Source organism: Catharus ustulatus, chromosome 3, assembly GCF_009819885.2.
Source record: "Catharus ustulatus isolate bCatUst1 chromosome 3, bCatUst1.pri.v2, whole genome shotgun sequence".
In the NCBI taxonomy this organism is placed as follows: Eukaryota; Metazoa; Chordata; class Aves; order Passeriformes; family Turdidae; genus Catharus; species Catharus ustulatus.
In genome coordinates, this window is record NC_046223.1 from 2,896,815 (window position 1) to 2,916,653 (window position 19,839).

The 19,839-nt window shown below is 40.5% G+C and overlaps 1 protein-coding gene across 1 annotated transcript; it reads left to right on the forward strand.

The window, feature by feature from the left end:
- The first annotated feature begins 284 nt into the window (after positions 1-284).
- On the forward strand, positions 285-19,179 carry PAPOLG (poly(A) polymerase gamma). Its single transcript, XM_033053708.1, has 23 exons — positions 285-360; positions 2,991-3,149; positions 3,239-3,305; positions 3,946-4,027; positions 4,111-4,220; positions 4,779-4,832; positions 5,896-6,007; positions 6,868-6,957; positions 7,522-7,660; positions 7,798-7,870; positions 7,954-8,074; positions 8,356-8,440; positions 8,730-8,783; positions 10,344-10,463; positions 10,715-10,824; positions 12,635-12,756; positions 12,844-13,013; positions 13,933-14,021; positions 14,099-14,169; positions 15,229-15,300; positions 15,886-15,939; positions 16,691-16,785; positions 19,073-19,179. Exons 1-23 carry the CDS (start codon positions 344-346, stop codon positions 19,131-19,133), a joined length of 2,127 nt encoding a protein of 708 aa, XP_032909599.1. The 5' UTR covers positions 285-343; the 3' UTR covers positions 19,134-19,179.
- Positions 19,180-19,839: the final 660 nt, after the last annotated feature.

Below are 19,839 nucleotides of genomic sequence, written 5' to 3' on the forward strand. Positions count from 1 at the left end.
ACGTCCTGTGGGAGAGAGGGGCGGGCAGGTGCGATGCGGGACCGCCTCATGCCGGGGACTAGCCCAGCCTCGCCGGGTCTGTCAGCGCCACGAGGAAGGAATATCCTCCTCGGGGAAGGAACGTCGACCACGGGGAAGGAAGATCGGGCACATCGGGGAAGGAACACCCTCCCCGCAAAGTCAGCAACCCGAAGGGATGGCGGGGGGGGGCGCCGTGAGGGGAGCACAGCGTGCCGCAGCCGCCAGGGGGCGCCGCGCGGGCGGCGCGGGGGCCGCCGGGAAGGGGGCGGCGGTGCAGAAGGGCGGGAAGCGCGGGCGGCGGCGCGGGCTGTGCGCGCGCGCCATGAAGGAGACGCGCGGGTGAGGCGGCGGCGCCTTCCCGCCCTGCCCTGAGGGGACGGTGCCGGGGGGACCCGCCGGAGCCGCCCCGCCAGGGGCCCCGGCGGGTCCGCGTGGGGCCGAGCGCTGCCCTCGCCCCAGGGGAGAGGAATTCTCGGTTGAAATAAATGGTGGAAAGTGCGGGTGGCGGGGCTGCCCTCGCCCGGGTCTCACCGCGTGTGGTGGCGACGCCGTCGCCAAGCAACGGCAATGGCGGGCGAGGAACGGCGGTAACGGGGCTGCGCCTTGGTGTGGGGCTGCGGAGCCCTGCGGACGAGTGACTCTGCCCGAGCCTCGGGGACGGGGACAGGGGCAGGGAGGCTCGACCTGGCCGCGGGCTCCGCGCAGCATGAGCTGGTGCGGCAGCGGCGAAGGGTGGAGCTGGGCTCCCTTCGTGGAAGGTCCCAGGTGGTGGGGTTTTTTCCTCGTTCCTTGTTTTTTTCCTGGTTTCTGCTGTTGGTTTTGGTGGCTCTGGGGATGGTTTCTGGTCATTCTACCCCTCAGCGATGGGTGAAGGCAGCGCCCTGAGTGTGGATTTAGCCCTGTGCCCTTGGTGTGTGGGGGAGACACGCCTTGCAGCTTTGGGAAGCTATAAATGAGGGGCGAAACCCGAAATAAACCCGTTTAGGGTGGCTTTTTGGGTAAAAGTGACCTTTATCAGAACAGACACGCATTGGAGGTTTTTGCTGAGGTGCACAGGTTATAACAACATTTTGCAAAATATTGAACTGCAACGGGATTTTTTTTCTTAAACGGGCTAGTGGGTGAATAGCTGGTGTGCCATGTGTGTTAGGATCCATAAGATCCCTTAGTTATGTGCTTATATGCCCCAGAGAGCAAAGTAATACTTAATTTATTTTTTTTTATTCCGAAAGGGCAACAAATTCTATGGAGTTTCACTCAGTGAAACTTTCCAGGTGCTGTTTCCCTTGCCTCTTAAGCTGTGAGGTCAAGCTATCAGTAATATGTGTAAGCAGCTGAGAACTATCTCCTGTCAACCAGAGGAATTTTTAATTAATAATATTTAATTAATAATAAACATATTTGATGCTAATGACATTAGGTTTATCTAATTGATATTGTGCTTTACGTCAAGCTCCAGTTATATTATCTGTAGGCAGAATGAGGCAATGAAAGGCAGGTGGTGCCTTTTTGTGCCTTGGAAAGGTCTTAAATGCTGGTGTAGTCTAAATCCTGTTCTTGTTTTGTACAAGCTGTACAATGCAAGCAATGCATAAAACATGGAAGCAGTTGCTGTTGTAGGTGTTTTAATTTAGTTGTAATGCACAGCAATTAAGTACAGGCTTTCCTCCTGTATTTGTTATGAAAATGATATCACAGGAAGGAAAATACTCATTATGAATATTTTTATTTATGAAGTGGAAATTGTCCATGTCTATAAACAAGGTAAATTAGGTCAAGGCCTAGTTAGGCTTGTAAGTGAGCAGCTCTTCTGACTGGGGACACCAGCTGATAGCACTGCAGTCCTAATACCTGCTCCCCCCTCCAGCTTTTTGGAAAGCACAGAGACAAAAGTTTGAAAAACAGGCCTGGAGAGAGGAAAGGGTTAAAAAAAACCTCAAACCTTAGGTGACTGCAAGCTGTGTGTAGCTGCATAAGGATACTTAACAAGAGGGAAATCTCTTTGAGAGGGAGTAAAGACAACAGTTAGAAATAAGGAACTGTGCAATAACCTCTTTTAAAAAATCGAGTGGTGAAGCTGGCCTTTGAGCATTTCCAAATCTTGAGAACAACCAGAATGGGGTCAGGAACCTTAAAGAGGTATAAATACCTCTTCCCTAACCCAGCTGATCTTTGAAGCTGTACATATGGAAAGGAGGAAAATACCCAGCTTAAATAATGGCACAATTAGTCCCTTGAGCCTTAGGATGAGCATGACAAGACCTTTTGGGGTGTCTCCCTCTTTTGCTGCTGGTGTTTCTGGAGAGATCCTTGATTCATAAAGCACCATTCTTATGTCCTGTCCCATTCCTTTCTCTCTCCTGGTTGCAGCTGATAGTGCAAAATAAGGTGCTTTTCCTCTTTCTAAAGCAAGGGGTTTGTATAGTAATGCACCAAATTTACTGCATCAACTCTGTTTAATGAACCTATATGCCCTTACAATCAACTCTAATGCTTTTCTTGAATAAGTAGAAACCTAACAAAAACATTTAATTATGAGAAATGTAATTGTAGTGCTTGATGTTAGCAGGAGACTGTTGGGACTGTCCTGAAACTGAAATGTGTCCAAAACTTCTGCTGTCTGTAGAGTTGTCCTTGGTGGGTTTCAAACCTTTTCATTTCCCAGTGATTAGTTCTGATGGGCTGGAGCAATGCACATAAATTGTGTTAAGGTGGCAGCATCTTAGATAATTTCATTTCTTACATCTTACATACATGCTTTTTTTTTAGTTTGTTTGTTTGGGGTTTTTTTTTAGTAGTTGTGGCTTTTAAGTGAGGTCAAGTCATCTAAAAATGATAGGGTTTTTTTTTCTCTTTTCTGTGAACATTGGGTAAAAGGGCTGAAAGGGGTTTGTGAATTGTGAGCTAAAGGATATTGTCCAATAAGATTTTCTTCTTTTATGTACTCATTCCTTTATTTTCATTCCCAGTACTTCCAGGCAGCAGAACCAGCCTCAAGGGCACTATGGACTTACCTCTCCAATTAGCTTGGCTCCTCCTAGTGATAAAGACCACATTCATACTCAGAAGCTGATTGAAGCAATGAAGCCATTTGGGGTGTTTGAGGATCAGGAAGAACTCTATCACAGGTATAACAAGACTAAAATTTGTTAACCTCTTGGGATTTGTTTTGGTTTGGTTTTTTTTAAAGCAACCTTAGCATGAGTTTTCTTTACAGGACAACTGTTCTTGGTAAACTGAATAACTTTGTCAGAGAATGGATTTCAGAACTTGCTGAAAGCAAGGTAAGAATTTTTTTTGGTTTTGTCAAAACAGCTAAAGCCTTTTGATTTAAAGGCTGCACTACTGGGATCTGTGCTAAAGTTCAACTTTTAACTTCTTAAATATCAAATAGAGCTCTAGTAACTGCCACTGAAATAGGTTATAAAAGATATTTCAAGATCAAGATCTCAGAGTCTTTGGGGAGCTGAATAAATTCCTGCATTGGCTCAATCAGTTGACTTGTAGTTGTTAACAAAGCCAAAACAAGGCATTGTGGATGAGCAAGATGGTAAAATTGGCACTAATCTTGCCCCAAACAGCCTACAGCACTCAGTCTAGTTTGAAATTATGATTCTAGACATGCCCTTTGAATGGCTCTTAGGTTGTATTAATTTATGTACCTCTGCTGCAGGGAAGCCTAATAATAGCTCTTAATTTGTATAAATTAATAGAAGTACTGCTACATCACCTATGACCTTTTTTTTGGCGTTGCAAACTCAACTTATTTCAGAAAAACAGACTCAAAACTTAGTAAACTAAAATGTAAGGGAGTGAGAAGACCTTGCTTAATGCAGGCTGTTTCAGTTTTTCTGAATAACTTACAAGCAAGTTAAATTTGAACAGAGGATAACGTGCATCTTAAACTTTCTCTTCTACCCACAGAATCTTCCCCCTGCCATAACAGAACAAGTTGGTGGCAAGATATTCACATTTGGTTCCTACAGGCTTGGAGTGCACACCAAAGGTAGTGCTTTCAGTGCCTGGTCATAGTTCTGGTGTTGGAAAGTGGCTTCCAACAGTAACAGGAGAAATGGGATCTCTTTGCAGGTTCGGACATAGATGCCCTTTGTGTTGCTCCCAGTCATGTGGAAAGATCGGATTTTTTTCAATCGTTCTTTGAAAAACTGAAGAATCAAGGGGAAGTGAAAAACCTAAGAGTGAGTAGACTCTCTGATTGATGGATGGTGTAAACTTTACAATAAGAATATTCATGTTAAAGACTTGCATTGGTAGTGAATATTTCACCAGCAGAAGTTAAATCAGTTTTGAGTACCCTCTAATATGCTGGTTTGTGCAGCATGAAAATGCTGCTGTCCAGCTGTTGGCTCCTTTCCTCAGTGACTACATCACATAAGAGTTTTTGTGGTCCCTCTCCCCTCCCTGTGTTTTGGGAATGAGTCAGCTGCATCAGAAAGCAAGGCTGGCCCTGCAATCTGTGTTTTCACATGTAGTAAGGGCTCACAGCCACTGATACTACTGTTAAAGTATACCATCAGCCTCTGAATCTCTTGCCTAACTAACATCTTTTAATAAAATCTAGTGTTGGTACCATAATAATGCTATCCTGCCTGCGAGTTATTAGCATTTTTTGTGTTTGGAAGGAACTCAGTCTTTTTACTGAGTAGCTCAGCATAAATTCTGTATTTTATCATAGTGTAGGAAACACTTTAAAGTAGCAGAAGGATATCTTATTACAGATATCTCCTCCTTCACAGGCTATTGAGGATGCATATGTACCAGTTATCAAATTTGAGTTTGATGGCATTGAGGTAAGAATTTTAATTTTTATTTGATTTTTTCACCTTTAAGTAAGATTTATTTTTTTCCTTGCTTTGGAGTATGATAACTTTTCAGGGTTTTATGATCCTACTGTTTTGAGGTTATAGGTATGTTGCAGTATATTTAGGAAACTGTAATTGAACAGCCTGACTGCAACCTATCCCAGAAGAATAAAATGGGATCTTCTAGGAAAATAGGCCCCTAGCTAGCCTGGCAAGTGTGAGAACATCAGGGAAATCTTTTTTTGGAACGTGTGCTGCAGACCAGGGTAGTCTCCTTGGGGTAGCATTTATCTCCCAAGGATGTGCAGAGTGGGAGTAGAAGCAGTGTCCTTGCAACTGCCCTGAGCTCTGACAAGAGCACCCTTTCTGCAGGGGATGTTGCTGTTGTGGTTCCCTGCACAAATCACCTGATGTTGTGTTGCAAATCAAAAATGAAGTCCCTGTGAGACAAACACCTTGGAAAATGAAGAGTAAAACTGCTCATTGGACTCCTGCCTCAGTTTGTCAGCTGCAGGAATCCTATGTGGAATGCATTTTGTGTACAGAATAAATACCCACTTGCTGTAATACCTAGGCAAGTTACTGCTTGGTATTACTGTTATGAAGACACTTATTCAATGACTTCTTTGTGGCCTTTATCTAGTATGTTCACAGAATAATTTGTTTGCCTCAGGTTATACTGAAATCCAGATGCTTAAGGCATTACAGCATAAAGAAAATGCTTTCTCATTTGTTGAAGTGTAGTAGAGGTGATTTGAATTTGTTTTAATTTTATGGTTAATTTAAAATTTCCTTTTAATAGGAATCCTAAATTTAGAGTAATCTTTCTATCTTGCAAAAAAAACCCCACCCTTCCTTTCCCTAGCTTAGAAAAAAAAAGTAGGGAACTTAGAGCAGTTTTCTTGTTTTCTGGCAACTAAATATTTATCTATGGTCACCTAATTCCAAATACAAATATTAACCACATGAATGACCAAGTGTCCCTCACTAGTGTCCTGTTTGCAAACAGTGCTGCATTGTAAATCACGTTTGGAACTTTTTTCTCTTGAAGATTGATCTCGTGTTTGCAAAGCTGTCTTTGCCAACGGTTTCTGATGATCTCGATCTCAGGGATGACTCGTGCCTCAAAAGCCTGGATATAAGATGCATACGGAGCTTAAATGGTGAGATTGTTGTGCACACCTCTATAAAGACATTTAGATTGGCATAGAATGCACATTACACAACCCACATTTCTGTACCAGATGCAGAAACTGATCTCCAGTGCACTTGAGTTCTGAGGAGACGGTCAGTGAGCCTAAATTTAGATATTTCGTGGAGTTGTGTGTTTGCACAGACTTGTGTGTCATGTTTGTTTGATTGGTTTGTGAGCAACGCTCCAGTTTGCCCCAGAAATTCAGATGACTAAGGAGGGTACTTGATAAGAATGTATGAATGATTAACAAGGTAGTTCATTTAAAAAAAAGGGTAATTAAAATACCTGAAGTCTGACTTGCTCAGTGTTTAGCACCAATTGGTTTAATGGTCAAAAGAAACCTAGCTTCTGTAATCACAGAATACTTAGGGTTGGAAGGGACTCTGGAGATCATCCAGTCCAGCCCCCCAGCTAAGGCATCACCTGGAGCAGCTGACCCAGGAATGTGTTCAGGTGGGTTTTGAATCCCTCCAGACAGGGACATTTCATGACCTCCTGTGGCAACCTTCCAGTGCTCTGCCACCCTGTGATGTAAGGTGATTCTTCATGCTGACATGGAGCATCTTGTGTTGTAGTTTATGGCCAAAACATTGTGTGGAGAGGCTTTATTTTTAAATTGTTAGTTGTGGTCTCAACTGTGAAAAAGCTGTTGAGGGCACTGGTTACCTAAAGGGATGCTGAATGTTGTGTGTAATCTATAATTTAATACAAAGCAAGTAATCCAGAGCTGTTTTCCCAGACTTGAACTGTAGGCTGTTGATCCTATGTAGGAACCCCTGGCTTGTAGCTGTTACTGGGAACTCCTGTGCTTCACCTTTTGTCTCGCAGGCAGCAGGGTTACAGATGAAATTCTGCGCCTGGTGCCCAACCTGGAGAACTTCCGCCTCACGCTCCGTGCGGTTAAACTGTGGGCAAAACGTGAGTGATGGGCTGGTTTATGATCTTTAAACTTTTCAGAGGCACCCCGTGCTCACTATTGGATGTACCTCAGCTTTGGAATGCTATTGAAATGACAGTTGTTACATTAAAACCTTTCAGTTTAGGTTCATGCTGTGTCCGTGTGGTAATTTCCATGTGGCTTTTTAGTGGAGGTGGAATTCAGGGAAGAGGGGAGTGCTTATGAGACACTGCTGCATTGCTTATCAGGAACCTGACTACAAATGATAAAAATTCCCAATTAAGTGTAAAAGGAATAAGAAAGTCCCGTTTGCCCATGTGGCTAGAGCAAGTACTAGAATGGCAGAACCTTTCTCTTAAGGGGAATTGAAGTGAAGCAGCACAAGCAAATTTCACAGTAGCAATATTTTGGGGCGAGGTGTTGTACTGCTTTTTTCTCATCACTGTAAGGATCAGCAATTTGGCCTCACTGCACTGCAAAAATAAATGACATTGAGGCTGAAATGTATTAAGTATTCTGTAGATTGGGCAGCTGGTGCTGCAAATTTGAAAGACCACAGACTAACTGCATGGTATCTATTCTAGGACGTGGTGTTTACTCCAACATCATGGGATTTCTTGGTGGAGTCTCCTGGGCAATGCTGGTAGCAAGAATATGTCAACTCTACCCGAATGCTTTGGCCTCTACTCTCGTTAACAAGTTCTTCTTGATTTTTTCAAAATGGTAAAAGCTGTTTATTTTAATTTGCATAAAGAAGTAACACTTGTAGTTGTTTGTATCAAGATGTACATTGACAACTTCCCATGCAGCCCTGAGTTGAAGAGCTTAAAATGGAAGTTTTACTGTTTTGTCTTTTATAGGGATTGGCCAAAGCCGGTATTGCTGAAACGACTTGAGGAGAGCTTTCTTAATTTGCCAGTCTGGGACCCTAGGGTAGGCGGCCATTGAAGTCAGAAGCTTTAAAAACTTTGTTGTGACCTAAGCTGGTGCTAAACAAAGCTGTTGTAACCTCATAGGTGAACCCATCAGACCGGTACCATGTGATGCCCATCATCACCCCGGCCTATCCACAGCAGAACTCCACATACAACGTGTCTGTGTCAACACGAGCAGTCATGGTAGAGGAGTTCCAACGTGGTAAAGTACATTCTGTGCTTATTCAAGTGTCATTCTTGCTCTCTGAAACCATGTCATATGAATTAGTTTTGTTCCGTGAGGTGTTTTAGCTATAAAATTTCTGGGAAATATGCTCATTGCAGGCAATAAGGGACCAGTTTTCCAGTAAGCTGTTGTAGGATCTGCATTGTGTCAGGGGAATTCCTGCCTTTGTTTGTTCTGTCAGTTACTGTTACCATCTTCTAAAATTTGTCATGGTAATCTTTAAAAAATAGTGATAATATTTTCGACCATATTTATAGGCCTTGAAGTTACAGATGAGATCCTCAAAGGAAAATCAGACTGGTCAAAGCTCTTTGAACCACTGAACTTCTTTCAGAAGTACAAGTATGTATGAAATCTGTTGTCTGAACTTGAAGTTATTTACTTAGTGTTTAGCATAATGAGTTTTAACTTTGGGTCTGAGTAGAAAATTGTATTGATGTGTTTCAGTTTAGGGCTTTTTAAAGAAACTAGAAGTAGTCATATAAATTTTGGTGCATATAAGCTTAGGGAAGATAGGAAAAGCTGTCATGCCACTCACACTATTTTTCCTCCCCCCAAAAAAAAAAATCTGATATTTAGAATGTAGACTAAAATCTTGATGTAGTGTACTCATTTTCCTTTTTTCTTCTAGACATTACATCGTGCTGACTGCCAGTGCCTTTACAGAAGAGCATCACTTAAACTGGTAAGTGCTGCTTTAATTATAGGTCCAGTGCAAAACTGAAACTCAATTCATTGTTGCACCGTATTTTTGTTATTTGTATTAACAAATAAACTGTAACTATGCAACTAGGCATGGAATACACCCTCTTCCTCCCTGCTTTGGAGACCACTGTTCTAGACTTGTTTTTATGAGTTTTACTGTAATATTTAAGGACTAGATTGCAATCAGTGCTAGATTGTGCTGGTGTGTACTCAGCCTATTCCTCTGCTTTTCTTCAATGAAGGGAAATTTGCCAGCAATTACTTATTTAATGTGAATGTGCTGAGTCACTGTGAATTTTGAAATAAGGGGAAATGGTAAGGAATTAAGGCACTGTAATGTGTGTTTATTGACTTTCCAGTGGGTTTTGTTAAGAAATTAGTACTTTGCTTACTCTGTCAAGAAAGCAAAACTTTTCTGTAACAGGCACCCATTCTGAGGGCGCCTTCTTTACTTTTATTTCAAAGTTTGGCTTGTACTTTAAGTTAAATCATTCTTGTGCCATCTCTAAAATAGAGATTAGCTATTTTTGCTTAATCATTAATAGCTTAATGTTTAAAAATTGTTTTAATAGGTAATGCCTTTTATCTGAACTTCCTACTATATTCACCTAAAAATCTTATCAGTTGCATCTTGATATCAGTCACAGTTGTGTACAACAAGGTGTGTGGGCAGAGGGCCAAATAATTTTTAATGTGAAATGTTCTTGAGTGAACAAAGCTTATTGTACCTCACAATAAAGACAAGGGAAATTCTGTCTGTGGTTAAGAGCTGATTTTTTTTCAATGACAGAAATAGAGGCAAATTTTCCAGTTTTGCAGTTTGGGAAAATGATAAGCAGAAGATAAACTTCAGTTTATTATAAGAAAAGGTTTAGTTCACCAATTCTTGAGTGGATTTGGAAATAAATAACATCTGTTATTCATCAACATAAGATGCTTTTGAAGAACATACAGATTTCTGACTGCTTTTAAAGTTAACAGAGTTTAGGCAGAAGTTCGTTACTTCATTGAAATTAAAGCTCTCATGGTCATGATTCATTTCTTAGGGAAGTTTCTGATGGGACTGTTGACTAGATAAGTTGTTTATTAAAATAACCATTTTTACATTTTCACTGATCAATCTGCAGGAAGAATGGCATCTTTACTTGGGTGTAACTGAACAATTGTTCTTGAGCCTTTTCAAAACCACTGTTCTCCTTGGTCCTTGTGGCAGAAAGGAGTTTTGCTGCACCCCAGAGGTGCTGGGATCTGCTCCTTGTTGTATTCATCATAGGTTACAGGTGGAAGTGTTGTATCTGAACTGTTCAGAGTGCATGTAAAACTTAATTCTCTTTCTTTAGAAACAAAAGCACGAATGTGACAGGAAACACTCAAATTACAGTATGTGATATAAAGATCTAGTGTGTGTGCTCAGCTGTATGAAACTTGGTCCTTATTGATTGGTTAACACTGTATTGCAAAAAGATATCTAACTGATGAGCTGGATAAAAATTTAAAATGAATAAGTTAAAAATTAATAAAATACCTCTTTTTTAATTAGGATTGGCCTCGTCGAGTCTAAAATCCGTGTGCTGGTTGGAAACTTGGAAAGGAATGAATTTATAACTATTGCACACGTGCAGCCACAGTCTTTCCCTGGCAATGAAGTTCTCTATAAAAAGTGAGTTTTGTCACTTTTCTGAAGTACAGTTTGGCCAATGTGTGTCTTCATTCCCCTCAGCTCATTGGTGAGAGAGGTTCAGTATATCTCTGGCACAGTCCTGAGCATCTTTTTAAAGGGAGCAGTTCAGGGAGTTGTGCTCTGAGAAATTAAGTCTGGGCTGGCTCTAAACTGAACAACTAAAATGTACCAAAATCCAGATTACTGGTACCTGTGCCTTACTCAGGTTTGTCAATATGTCCTTTTTTTAGGAGTGGATATGTGTCAATGTGGTTTCTTGGGCTTGTATTTAAGAAAGCAGAAAGTGCAGTAAAGACAAACGTTGATCTAACACATGGGATACAGTCATTCACAGATACAGGTAAGGCTCTATTTTTGCTCTAAACTTGTAGAGTGTAATTATTTTTATTCCAGTGGAAGTTGCTTCACAAAGTGAATTGTACTTCCTTCTGTTATTAGATATCCCTCTAGACAGCAACATAGAAAAGATTAGCTTGAAAAACATATTGTGTTGGCACTTTGTCAGAGTAAGGCCATTATGAACCAAAAGTTAGTCATACACCATGTGCCATATGTGAAATAGTCCTCACAAAACTGCACTTCTTGTAGGGGACAGTCAGCTGTGAAGCCCAGAGATGTCCATTTGACAAGTAGCTATACTTGTCAAGCAGTAGTCAGCTGCTGAACTTTGGAAGTGGGAAGTGACTGTGTCAAGCTGTGAAATGAGTTGTTGATGGTATTCTTCCAAGACAGTTTGGGTATAATGTGATCCCAGAGCTGTGAAAGTCACTGGGTTGTCACGTTGTAATTACATGCAGTTTTGTGTGGATATTTTCATGTTCACAATAGTTTACTACTTTGATAGATGTGCAAATAAATTAATATTGCAAGTGCTGTTAGATAATGCTAAAATAATTAAAAATCAGGCTATTCTGAGTCATAAGTGTGTTTGGACAAAGAGCTCTAAACAGTGAAATCCTCTAAATATTTGTTGAAGTTGATCCATAGTACCAGTGTGAGTTCTGTGTTGTTTTGTTCAGACAATGTGAGTAAAACCTGCAAAACCTGGCCTTCTTAGCTCATGATTGGGGTATGAGAAAAGCTCAGAAAAATGCATCAAAACTCTTGTCTGAGTTACAAGCCAGGCAGGGTGATTTCCTCACACTTGCACTGTTATCTTTACTTGCACTTTACATTCAGAGGCACCACATTTGAATGGCAAATGTGAATTATGATAATGAGATTTATGTGCTGCTAAGAGGCCAGAACTAATGGTAAATCTGCTATGCATCGACACTATTAGCATGGCTGTGTGCTCTTACTGCAGTGAAGCACAGCCTATGGTATGTGCTGGATGTGGGGTGTGAATCCAGGGAGACTTGAACAGAAAAGCTGTTCCCTGAGTGGGAAATCCTTTGGCACGTGTGGGGATGACCAGTAGTTTTGTGCTACAGAGCTGTTCCCACGTGCCTTGACTTTGAGAGAATAATTTTAGAAAGCAAAGATTGATTTCAAGTTGATGAACTCAAGAATAAAAGGCTCAGTTTGGAGGGCATTTGTTCAGTGAACTTTTACATACAAACTATTGAATTTCATTTGGAGGAACTGTCCATATTGGTGTGTGTGCTCATGTCTATGCTTTTATTTCACTGCTGGTCTCCTGTAGAAAGCCTTTGAGTTGCACATCTTTGCTTTGATTCCCACTCTGGATGTCAGTACGCTGACTTTCCAGTTATGCTCATGATAGACCAGTTAGATAAGCTTATCTAAATGTGACTTAAGTCTGTAATAACTGTTGTGCTGCTATAGCATTTGTCAGTTGCCTGAAAGGCTATTTGCAGGCAGTTGAGAAAAATCTGTTTAAATTGTAGTGAGTCTGCTAAATAAGCTGTCCCTAAAATCCAGTCTGGCTTCCTCAGACAGATTGAATTTATAAATGCATATTTTTACTCATACAGCTATTGTGTGTGGTCTGTAGTGAATGTGAAATGGGCATCACAGGTCGCACTCACCCCCTTGACTGGGGGTGCTTGGGCAGCATTTTGTGTTAACTTAAGCTGGGAACTCTTCATTTGGGCTGGGCAGACTCATTTCTAAAAATACCATATATAACTTTGACAAGCACTAATGCAAACATCCCCACTAAACTATAGCACTGTGTTTGATGTCAGTTTACAGGCAGGCCAGTGCCCTCAACATCCTGAAGGAAGGTATGAAGATTGAGGCAACTTATGTGAAGAGAAAACAACTCCATTATTTTTTGCCAGCAGGAACCTTACAGAAAAGAAAGAAGGTATAATAAAAAGCCAGCGCTTCTGGTAATTTTAAATAAAAGCTTTAATAATTACTTGAAGACTTTATTTTTTAACTGTCGTTTCAGCAAAGGGTGTCAGATATTAGTCAAAATAATAGTGGACTTCAGTGCAAAAGGTCTTCTTTAGGTGAAAGCTGTTCGGATGGTTCCAAAGACAGAGATTCCAGAACACCCTATAATTCCTCTTCGTTAAATAAGATATCTAAGTTGGACATCTCTACAGCAGAGACAGAAAGGTTAGTGCCACAACCTCGGAACTGTGGAGAAGCTGCTTTTAGCTGACTCACAATGTAAATGAGTCTAGGATTTCTTGTTTGGGTCTATGTGGAGCATAAGCATGTGGAGGGTTCTGAGAGCTTCAGGAACAAAGCTGGAATCTCCATTGGGCACGTGGTAGGAGACCAGGTTAAAGGAATCCTTGAAAAAAACTAAATAATATCCATGAACACTTAGGAATGAAAAACTTGACACCAGGGAGATTATTTTGACTTGAATGTAGATCTTCAGAGGTTAGCATGTAACTTGAAGCTGGAGTATTTTATATGCAAGTAACTGTTCCTTCTAACAAAAAGTACCGTTGATTCCAAGCAGATTAAGTTCTAGTGACGTACTGATTTTGGTCTCAGAAATACCAGAGCTGCTGCTGACTTAGTGGAGTGGTATGAGAACTCAGGCAGTAAAAGTGGCTGTCACTTCCTGGGAAGTGTTTATCCCTAAGCAGCTCCCTGAGCACAGGAAGAATATGTAATCTTGAGAGTAATTGCCTAATCCTACCCAGTGTGTGATACCTGCTCTGCTCAGACTGTTTGGTACTGTAGGAGTCACATGAAAAAAAATAAACAAAAAATTGTGTGCACATCTGGGTAAAACAGAACAATGGTTCAAAGCAGCACAGTGTGCTGGGTAGACTAATCTGGGAAAACATATCAGCACATAAAGACTCAGTAAAGAGAATGCTTGAGTTTAAATCTGCAGTCAGAAATTCAGCAAAATGATGGTGTGGTGCTACATTGCCTGGGAGGTTGTGTTGTTTAATAGAGCTCTGGCAACGAGCTAAGGAGGTCGATGTTTGTCTTGCATGCACTTTCTGGAAATGACATATATACAGTATTTTACAAACTAGCATTTTGTAACTCTAGTGTTTGACTTTTATAGAAATGTTGAATGTCAGAGTTGTAGTGGTGCCAACAGTGTAGCTGAGCCATCAACGTCTAAGGGACTTTGCATTCCTGTGACTGATCCAAGTATGTATTTGAAGTGGTAGGTGGAATGTAGTTTTTAATTTCGTGGCCAAACTCTAAAAGCCAGGTGTCTCCTACAGAAATGGAGGCTACAGTTGCACTAAGAACATCGGGACCTCCAATTGGTTGCACCATTCCAGGATATAACACGGTTTGTCAACTCAGAACGTGTTTTGTGCAAGGACAGCATAAATTAAGTGGGACTCTAATCACGGATCCTAAGAGTGCTTCACCTAAGCAACACTATTCACCAACCTCTAAAGTATCTCATCCATCTACATCGGGAGAATGCCCCCAAAAAGCCATAGATGGAGAAAAGGCAAGAAGAGGGGGGCTAGGCCAAGGAGGGTTTGAAGTAGTATTAATTACTGATGTAGAACAGATGGAATAACTGAAAGTGAATGCATTTATACATCCCCAAATGATTTAGGAATCTAAATTTAAGCATATCTAGTTGTACTAAAATGTAGATGGGAGAAATCATGATGAATATGATGTATAACTATTAAACAACATATTTTCAGGGTCTGGCACTTAATGACTGCTTCTCATCTGGTGCCAAGGTATCTAAATACTGCTGTACTTACCTGTCACTGCAGTGACCAATTGCTGAATGAACTGTCTCATCTGGAAGCAGTTCTTAATTCAGAAAAAAATTATCTCCAGATGAAGAAGATAACAATCTTATGACTGTGAAAGTATGAGCTAATCTGTTTCTGGCAGATGTTTTTTGAGTTCCTGTTGATAATTTTGCTACTTTAGAAATAAGCAGCCTACTCAGTAGGTTGTTACTTCTGAAATGATAGTGTGGAGTTGCTTGTTAAATCTTGGTTTGTGGAACTTTTAGATTAATATTTCATTTGTTTTATTGCTGTGTGTAAATACCCTTAAATAGCTGTGCTTGGGGCTTGACCCCTCTGATTTCAGGCACAAGCAAAAAACAACCAGAAAGAAAATCGTCAGTTTTGACACTTAACAGTTCTATGAGATGATTCTTTTTATCTAGTACTGAATATTGCAAGTACAGATTTAAAGGTTTGGGTAGCAGGGCTTTTTCAGAGGCTTGAAATTCCTGTGGGATAATGGTGTAATTGTATAAATACTCTAAGAATGGCCCCTAATGCATTTAATGTGTTGGCTGGAAGCTGTACCCAAGTAAGAAAATTTTAGCACAGCAATTATTTTGAGATTGTGTATTTTGTTCCTCCAGCTAAATGTGTGGGACTCCAATTTCACAGAAAGCGGATACCCTCAAGATGGGAGGAAGAGAGCTACAAAAAATGTAATTTTAAAGTGATTTTACTCAGGGGACTAACCGAAAAGCTCAACAGTTTAGTGATTAGACTGCCTCACATAAATTCTCTGCATGTTTACTGATGGAAGCAAAAATACACTTTTTAGTTTAGCTTATTTCAGTCCTCATTCCCCAAGTAACTACGCTTGCATGACCTATCTTTTGCTATTAGGTGATATGGTAGCATCTAATTCCTTGCCATGCTTGAAATAATATTGAATTTTCTTTCTAAAACTTTGATTCACTGATGTAAATTAAAACTGCTGTAAAGACTAAAGCATTTGGCCTCTCGAAGGCAAGATAAAGAGCTTTGCTATTCATGGTGCTTGTTACTGAGGCATAAACTCTTGAGGGCACACCCTCAAATCAAGATGAGATCTTGTTGGTGAAGGTTGAAATACCTGAATCACTGTCTGTGTGGTTTTAGGGCTTCGGGATTCCTAAACCCACACCCCATGGGGTGGAGGTTGTTAATGCATGTATGATTTTAAGGTATCCTGGCTGCCAGAACTTGCTGCCTCTCAGTCAGGAACCTGGCAATCCTGCCTAACAAATCCCTTCTGGCTTTTTTAGGGTGTCCTTGATGGAAAATCCATGCAGATTCCAGTGATCACATCAAGATCACAGGTATTTATTGTGCTTTTGTATTCGTAGGTAAAGCAGAGCTAGCATTTTCATTTTATGTATGAAGATTTAAGTACCATTTCACTTAGTGGTTTGAAGATTAGTAGGGTTTTGCTTGTTGTTCTTCCAAGAAATTAAATAACTGAACAATGATCTTCACCAAAGTGAATCCAGAATTTGAGCTTGGAAAACCACGTTTCCATGCCCTCAGACACTGACAGTTTGTGTCCTGGTTTGGTTTTCTTGTACTGCTATCACTACTTGTACACTGGTTTCTGTGATGAGACTTGGGAGCTTTGAAGTCTCTAGGTGGCTTTAACTGCTCTGTGTCATGTAGAATGTTGTGAAATTGAGGGCTCTAAGACTGGAAGTGATCCACACAGTAGAGAATCTGTTTTCCTGGTCCATGGATCTGAGAAAAGTCTTCCTTTACTGTGCTGTTGAGCAACTCACAGCTAATTCCCACCCATTCAGGGATATACTTGTCTCAGTTCATGCAAGGAAAGAATTGTGTGGAGGGGAAATGCTCTTCCTCTGGATACGGTGGTAATTAAACAAGTGGTGTGGTTTTAAAAAAAAAGGCTTCTCTGAAAATGGGTTTGGGCCATACGAGTTTGGTAGATAAAGACTGTTGCATTCAGCTAGGAAAGGGTTTATCTGCTGCTACTTCTGAATTAATCAATTTAAAATTAATTAAAAATTCCTTTTTTCTGTGTGTTTTATTTTTTTTGTGGCATCTGTTTGTGTGTTACAGAGGCTTTCCAGTAAAGAACTGCCAGATTCTTCATCTCCTGTTCCAACAAATAGCATTCGTATTATTAAAAGATCCATCAAACTTACCCTTAATGGGTAAGTGGTTGATCTTCAGGTGAAGAGGATAATCACTTGTTACCAGTCCTTATTCTGAATGTGTGTTGTAGTTACTAACAAAGGTAGAAGGTTACTGTGGCCATACTGTAACTGACCAGTTAAAATCATGGTCTGATTTTTATACTGTTGTTAGAGCTGTCTTCCTTTTGAACTACTCTTTGCACGTGCTTGTAACAGTTACCTTTAGGAGTTTTTAAAAATTCTAAGTTGTCACCAGCTGAAACAACTACAAAAGCCGGTCTGTCCTGTGCCTTGGATTCAGAATGTATGTCACCAGGGTTAATTGGTTGCTGCAACCACATTCTGTTTTCAAGTGTATATGAACGTGCTTGTATTCCTTTGTGTCTGCCTAATTCATGTGCATGCATTGTTCTTATCTCCAATTGTTTTCCCATTTGGCACACACACTCCTGTGCTTCTGTCACAATGGTGCTCAGCTTCCTTGGCTCGCAGCTTTCCACTGCCTTGCACAGCCATGCACTACACAGGTATTGCCTCCCATGGAGGCCCATAAATGATTTCAGTATTGAAGGAGATGCAGCAGAGGATGCTACCAAGGTATGGAGATGATAGACATGTCCCATGCTGTGTTATCTGATACTATTTTTTGTCTCAAGACTGCTCCAGCATGAGACCTGAGAGGTTTTTTTTTGTGTAACTGGGTAGTAAAGCCCAACTCTGAACACGCAGTGAAGATGTACTGGAACATTGCAACAGCTGAGGCTGTCCTGACACTGCTGCCCACCTGCAAGCTGCATGCAGAAAGTGATTTCAGATAAACCCTGACAGCTGTTCTAAATGCTTACATGAAAACCTGTTGTAGTCTTGAGTTTGGTTCTATAAACTGATAACACTGCTTACCCAGATAAGTGCATTAGGGGTTTTGGGGGGTGGGGAGAAATTCTCATTATATGAAACAAGTATTATGCTATTTCTCTATTGTGATTTCTTTATCATTTGGTGGTTTCATAAGTGAACTTGTAAGTTGTTTTTCCAGAGTATTTTTGTATGCATTGTAAAAAACTATCTTCAAAGTGAAATTTAAAATCTTTAGTCTCTTTTTCTTTTTTTTTCCTTTTTTTTAAGTGCAGATGGGATCTGCTTAAAAAAATCTAACCAACTAAACCAGCTCTAACGGGATGGGAGGAAGGCAGTGCCAGAAAAAAAGTGTTCTATAAAATGATGTTGTAAAATCATTTAGGTTGGAGAAAACTTAAGTTAGAGTCCAGCTGTAAACCTAACCCTGCCAAGTCCATCACTAAACTGCCATGCTAGACTAAATCTGAGGAGAGCGGGAACATTGCTTTGCTTTCCTGCCTCTGGTAGATCTGGGGTTTGATTTAATGCCCTCTGCATTGTGCGGTTTGCAAACTGCATGACTCACCTGAAGTCCCAGTTTGTGTGGACAAAGATACCCCTGAATTGTTTTGAAATGAGTTGCTTGTCCTAAAGAGCAAATCTCAGCTCTATGCATCTTCAGTACCCACCTTAGTGAGGAGAGTGAAGGACTGTAAAGAAATAAGAGGTGATATCTATCTTGTCATGTCTTAACTCTTTAGCATTCCCTCTGCTGCTTGTATCCCAAACCTGTGGAGAAAGCATGGCTATATCTATCACAATCTGCTTGTTTTTTCCCTCATTCTCTGGTTTCCAGCTTGTTTCAAGTGCAATTTATCCCTTAGAAATTAACCTTAGAGGCCTTGTTCTTCCTTCTACCTTCCAAAGCCCCCAAAACTTAGACTACAAGGCTTTTTTTTAGGTTAGAATTAAGGAACAGTACCTTGCTACTTAGTAACTTTTAGCAGAACTACACCTTGGGTTTATGAAATGGTTGCCTCTGTTTTGTGACCTGTTCCAAAACAGTGGTACTCAAACATTGTCACTTCTGTATACCACTTACAGTAGGTATACAACTTCAGCACCTGTGTAAATACAAATCCATCATGAATCTGAAGGAGCTAAAGCTGAAGTAGGTGATAAGATAAATAGTAAAACGAATATTGGGAAGTGTTTTGTAGTAGACTACAGTCCTGCAATATTCCCGTGCTTTTAAATTCTTCCACATGAGTATTCCAAGACTATTTAGGGGATGATTTTCCCTGAGGCTCTGTGTCGTCAGCACATGCATTTATAAAACTATTCTCAAACTAAAGTAACCTAGCCAATGGATATACCTTTAACACAGCTCATTTTATTTTGCTCTTGCTTTGTGGTTATCTTCTAATTGCTCTAATTTTTTTTTTTTAATTTTCTTCCTCACTCTTAGGGTTTTAAGAAGAATATTCAGGGTTTTGAGAAGAGCATTCAGGAAGAATTTAGGTTATTAGTTTCTCAGACTTGATCCATTGGTGAATTACACATCTTATCTTAATGTATCTTGACATACAAGATGTCAAGTGTGATGTTAAGTGATGTCAGTGTTCTGGAGTTCCCCTGGATGTTGCAGAAGTTCGATGCTGCCCCAGGACTCTGCAGATTAGAATTCAGCTGTTTGTAAATAAAGTTCAAACTTATTCAACTTCAGCGTTCTCCTCTGTTAAAGTGATTGAAAGGGAAGTTACTCCTGCATAAGGACTCAGTGAGGGAAGTTCTTTGATACCAGACTTCCTCCAAATGTTGCTCTCTTCTCTCTGCTTTCTTAGCTGATTGCTGCGTGTCTGGCTTGAGCATGAGTCCCTCATCTCAATCTCTTCCAAGAGGAGAGGCTCTGTATTGAAATTGTCTGATTAGTAACTTTGAGCAAGAAATTCCCTTGCAGGAGTTAACATCTGTGGTTTTACTCATTAGGTACAAGCAAAGAAGCAGTTAATGTGAAGTCACCTACATTTTGGCTGTAGCAATTGATTTTCCTGTAGAAAGTGAGAGAAGGTAACAGAATGCTTACTCTTTTTTTTTGCCTTAATGAGAAAAAAGCGAAGAGGAAAAAAGGTACCTTGAAATTTGCTAAACTTGTTTGTGGGAGAGAGTGGGCTTACTTAACCCTGTGTGTGTTGTATTATGTAATGCTTAGTGACAGAAGCTGTTGAGCCTGAA

Coding starts and splice junctions, on each gene's coding strand:
- PAPOLG (XM_033053708.1), top strand. Junction 6,958..7,521: donor GGTTAAACTGTGGGCAAAAC/GTGAGTGATGGG, acceptor TATCTATTCTAG/GACGTGGTGTTTACTCCAAC. Junction 8,441..8,729: donor AACTTCTTTCAGAAGTACAA/GTATGTATGAAA, acceptor TTTTTCTTCTAG/ACATTACATCGTGCTGACTG.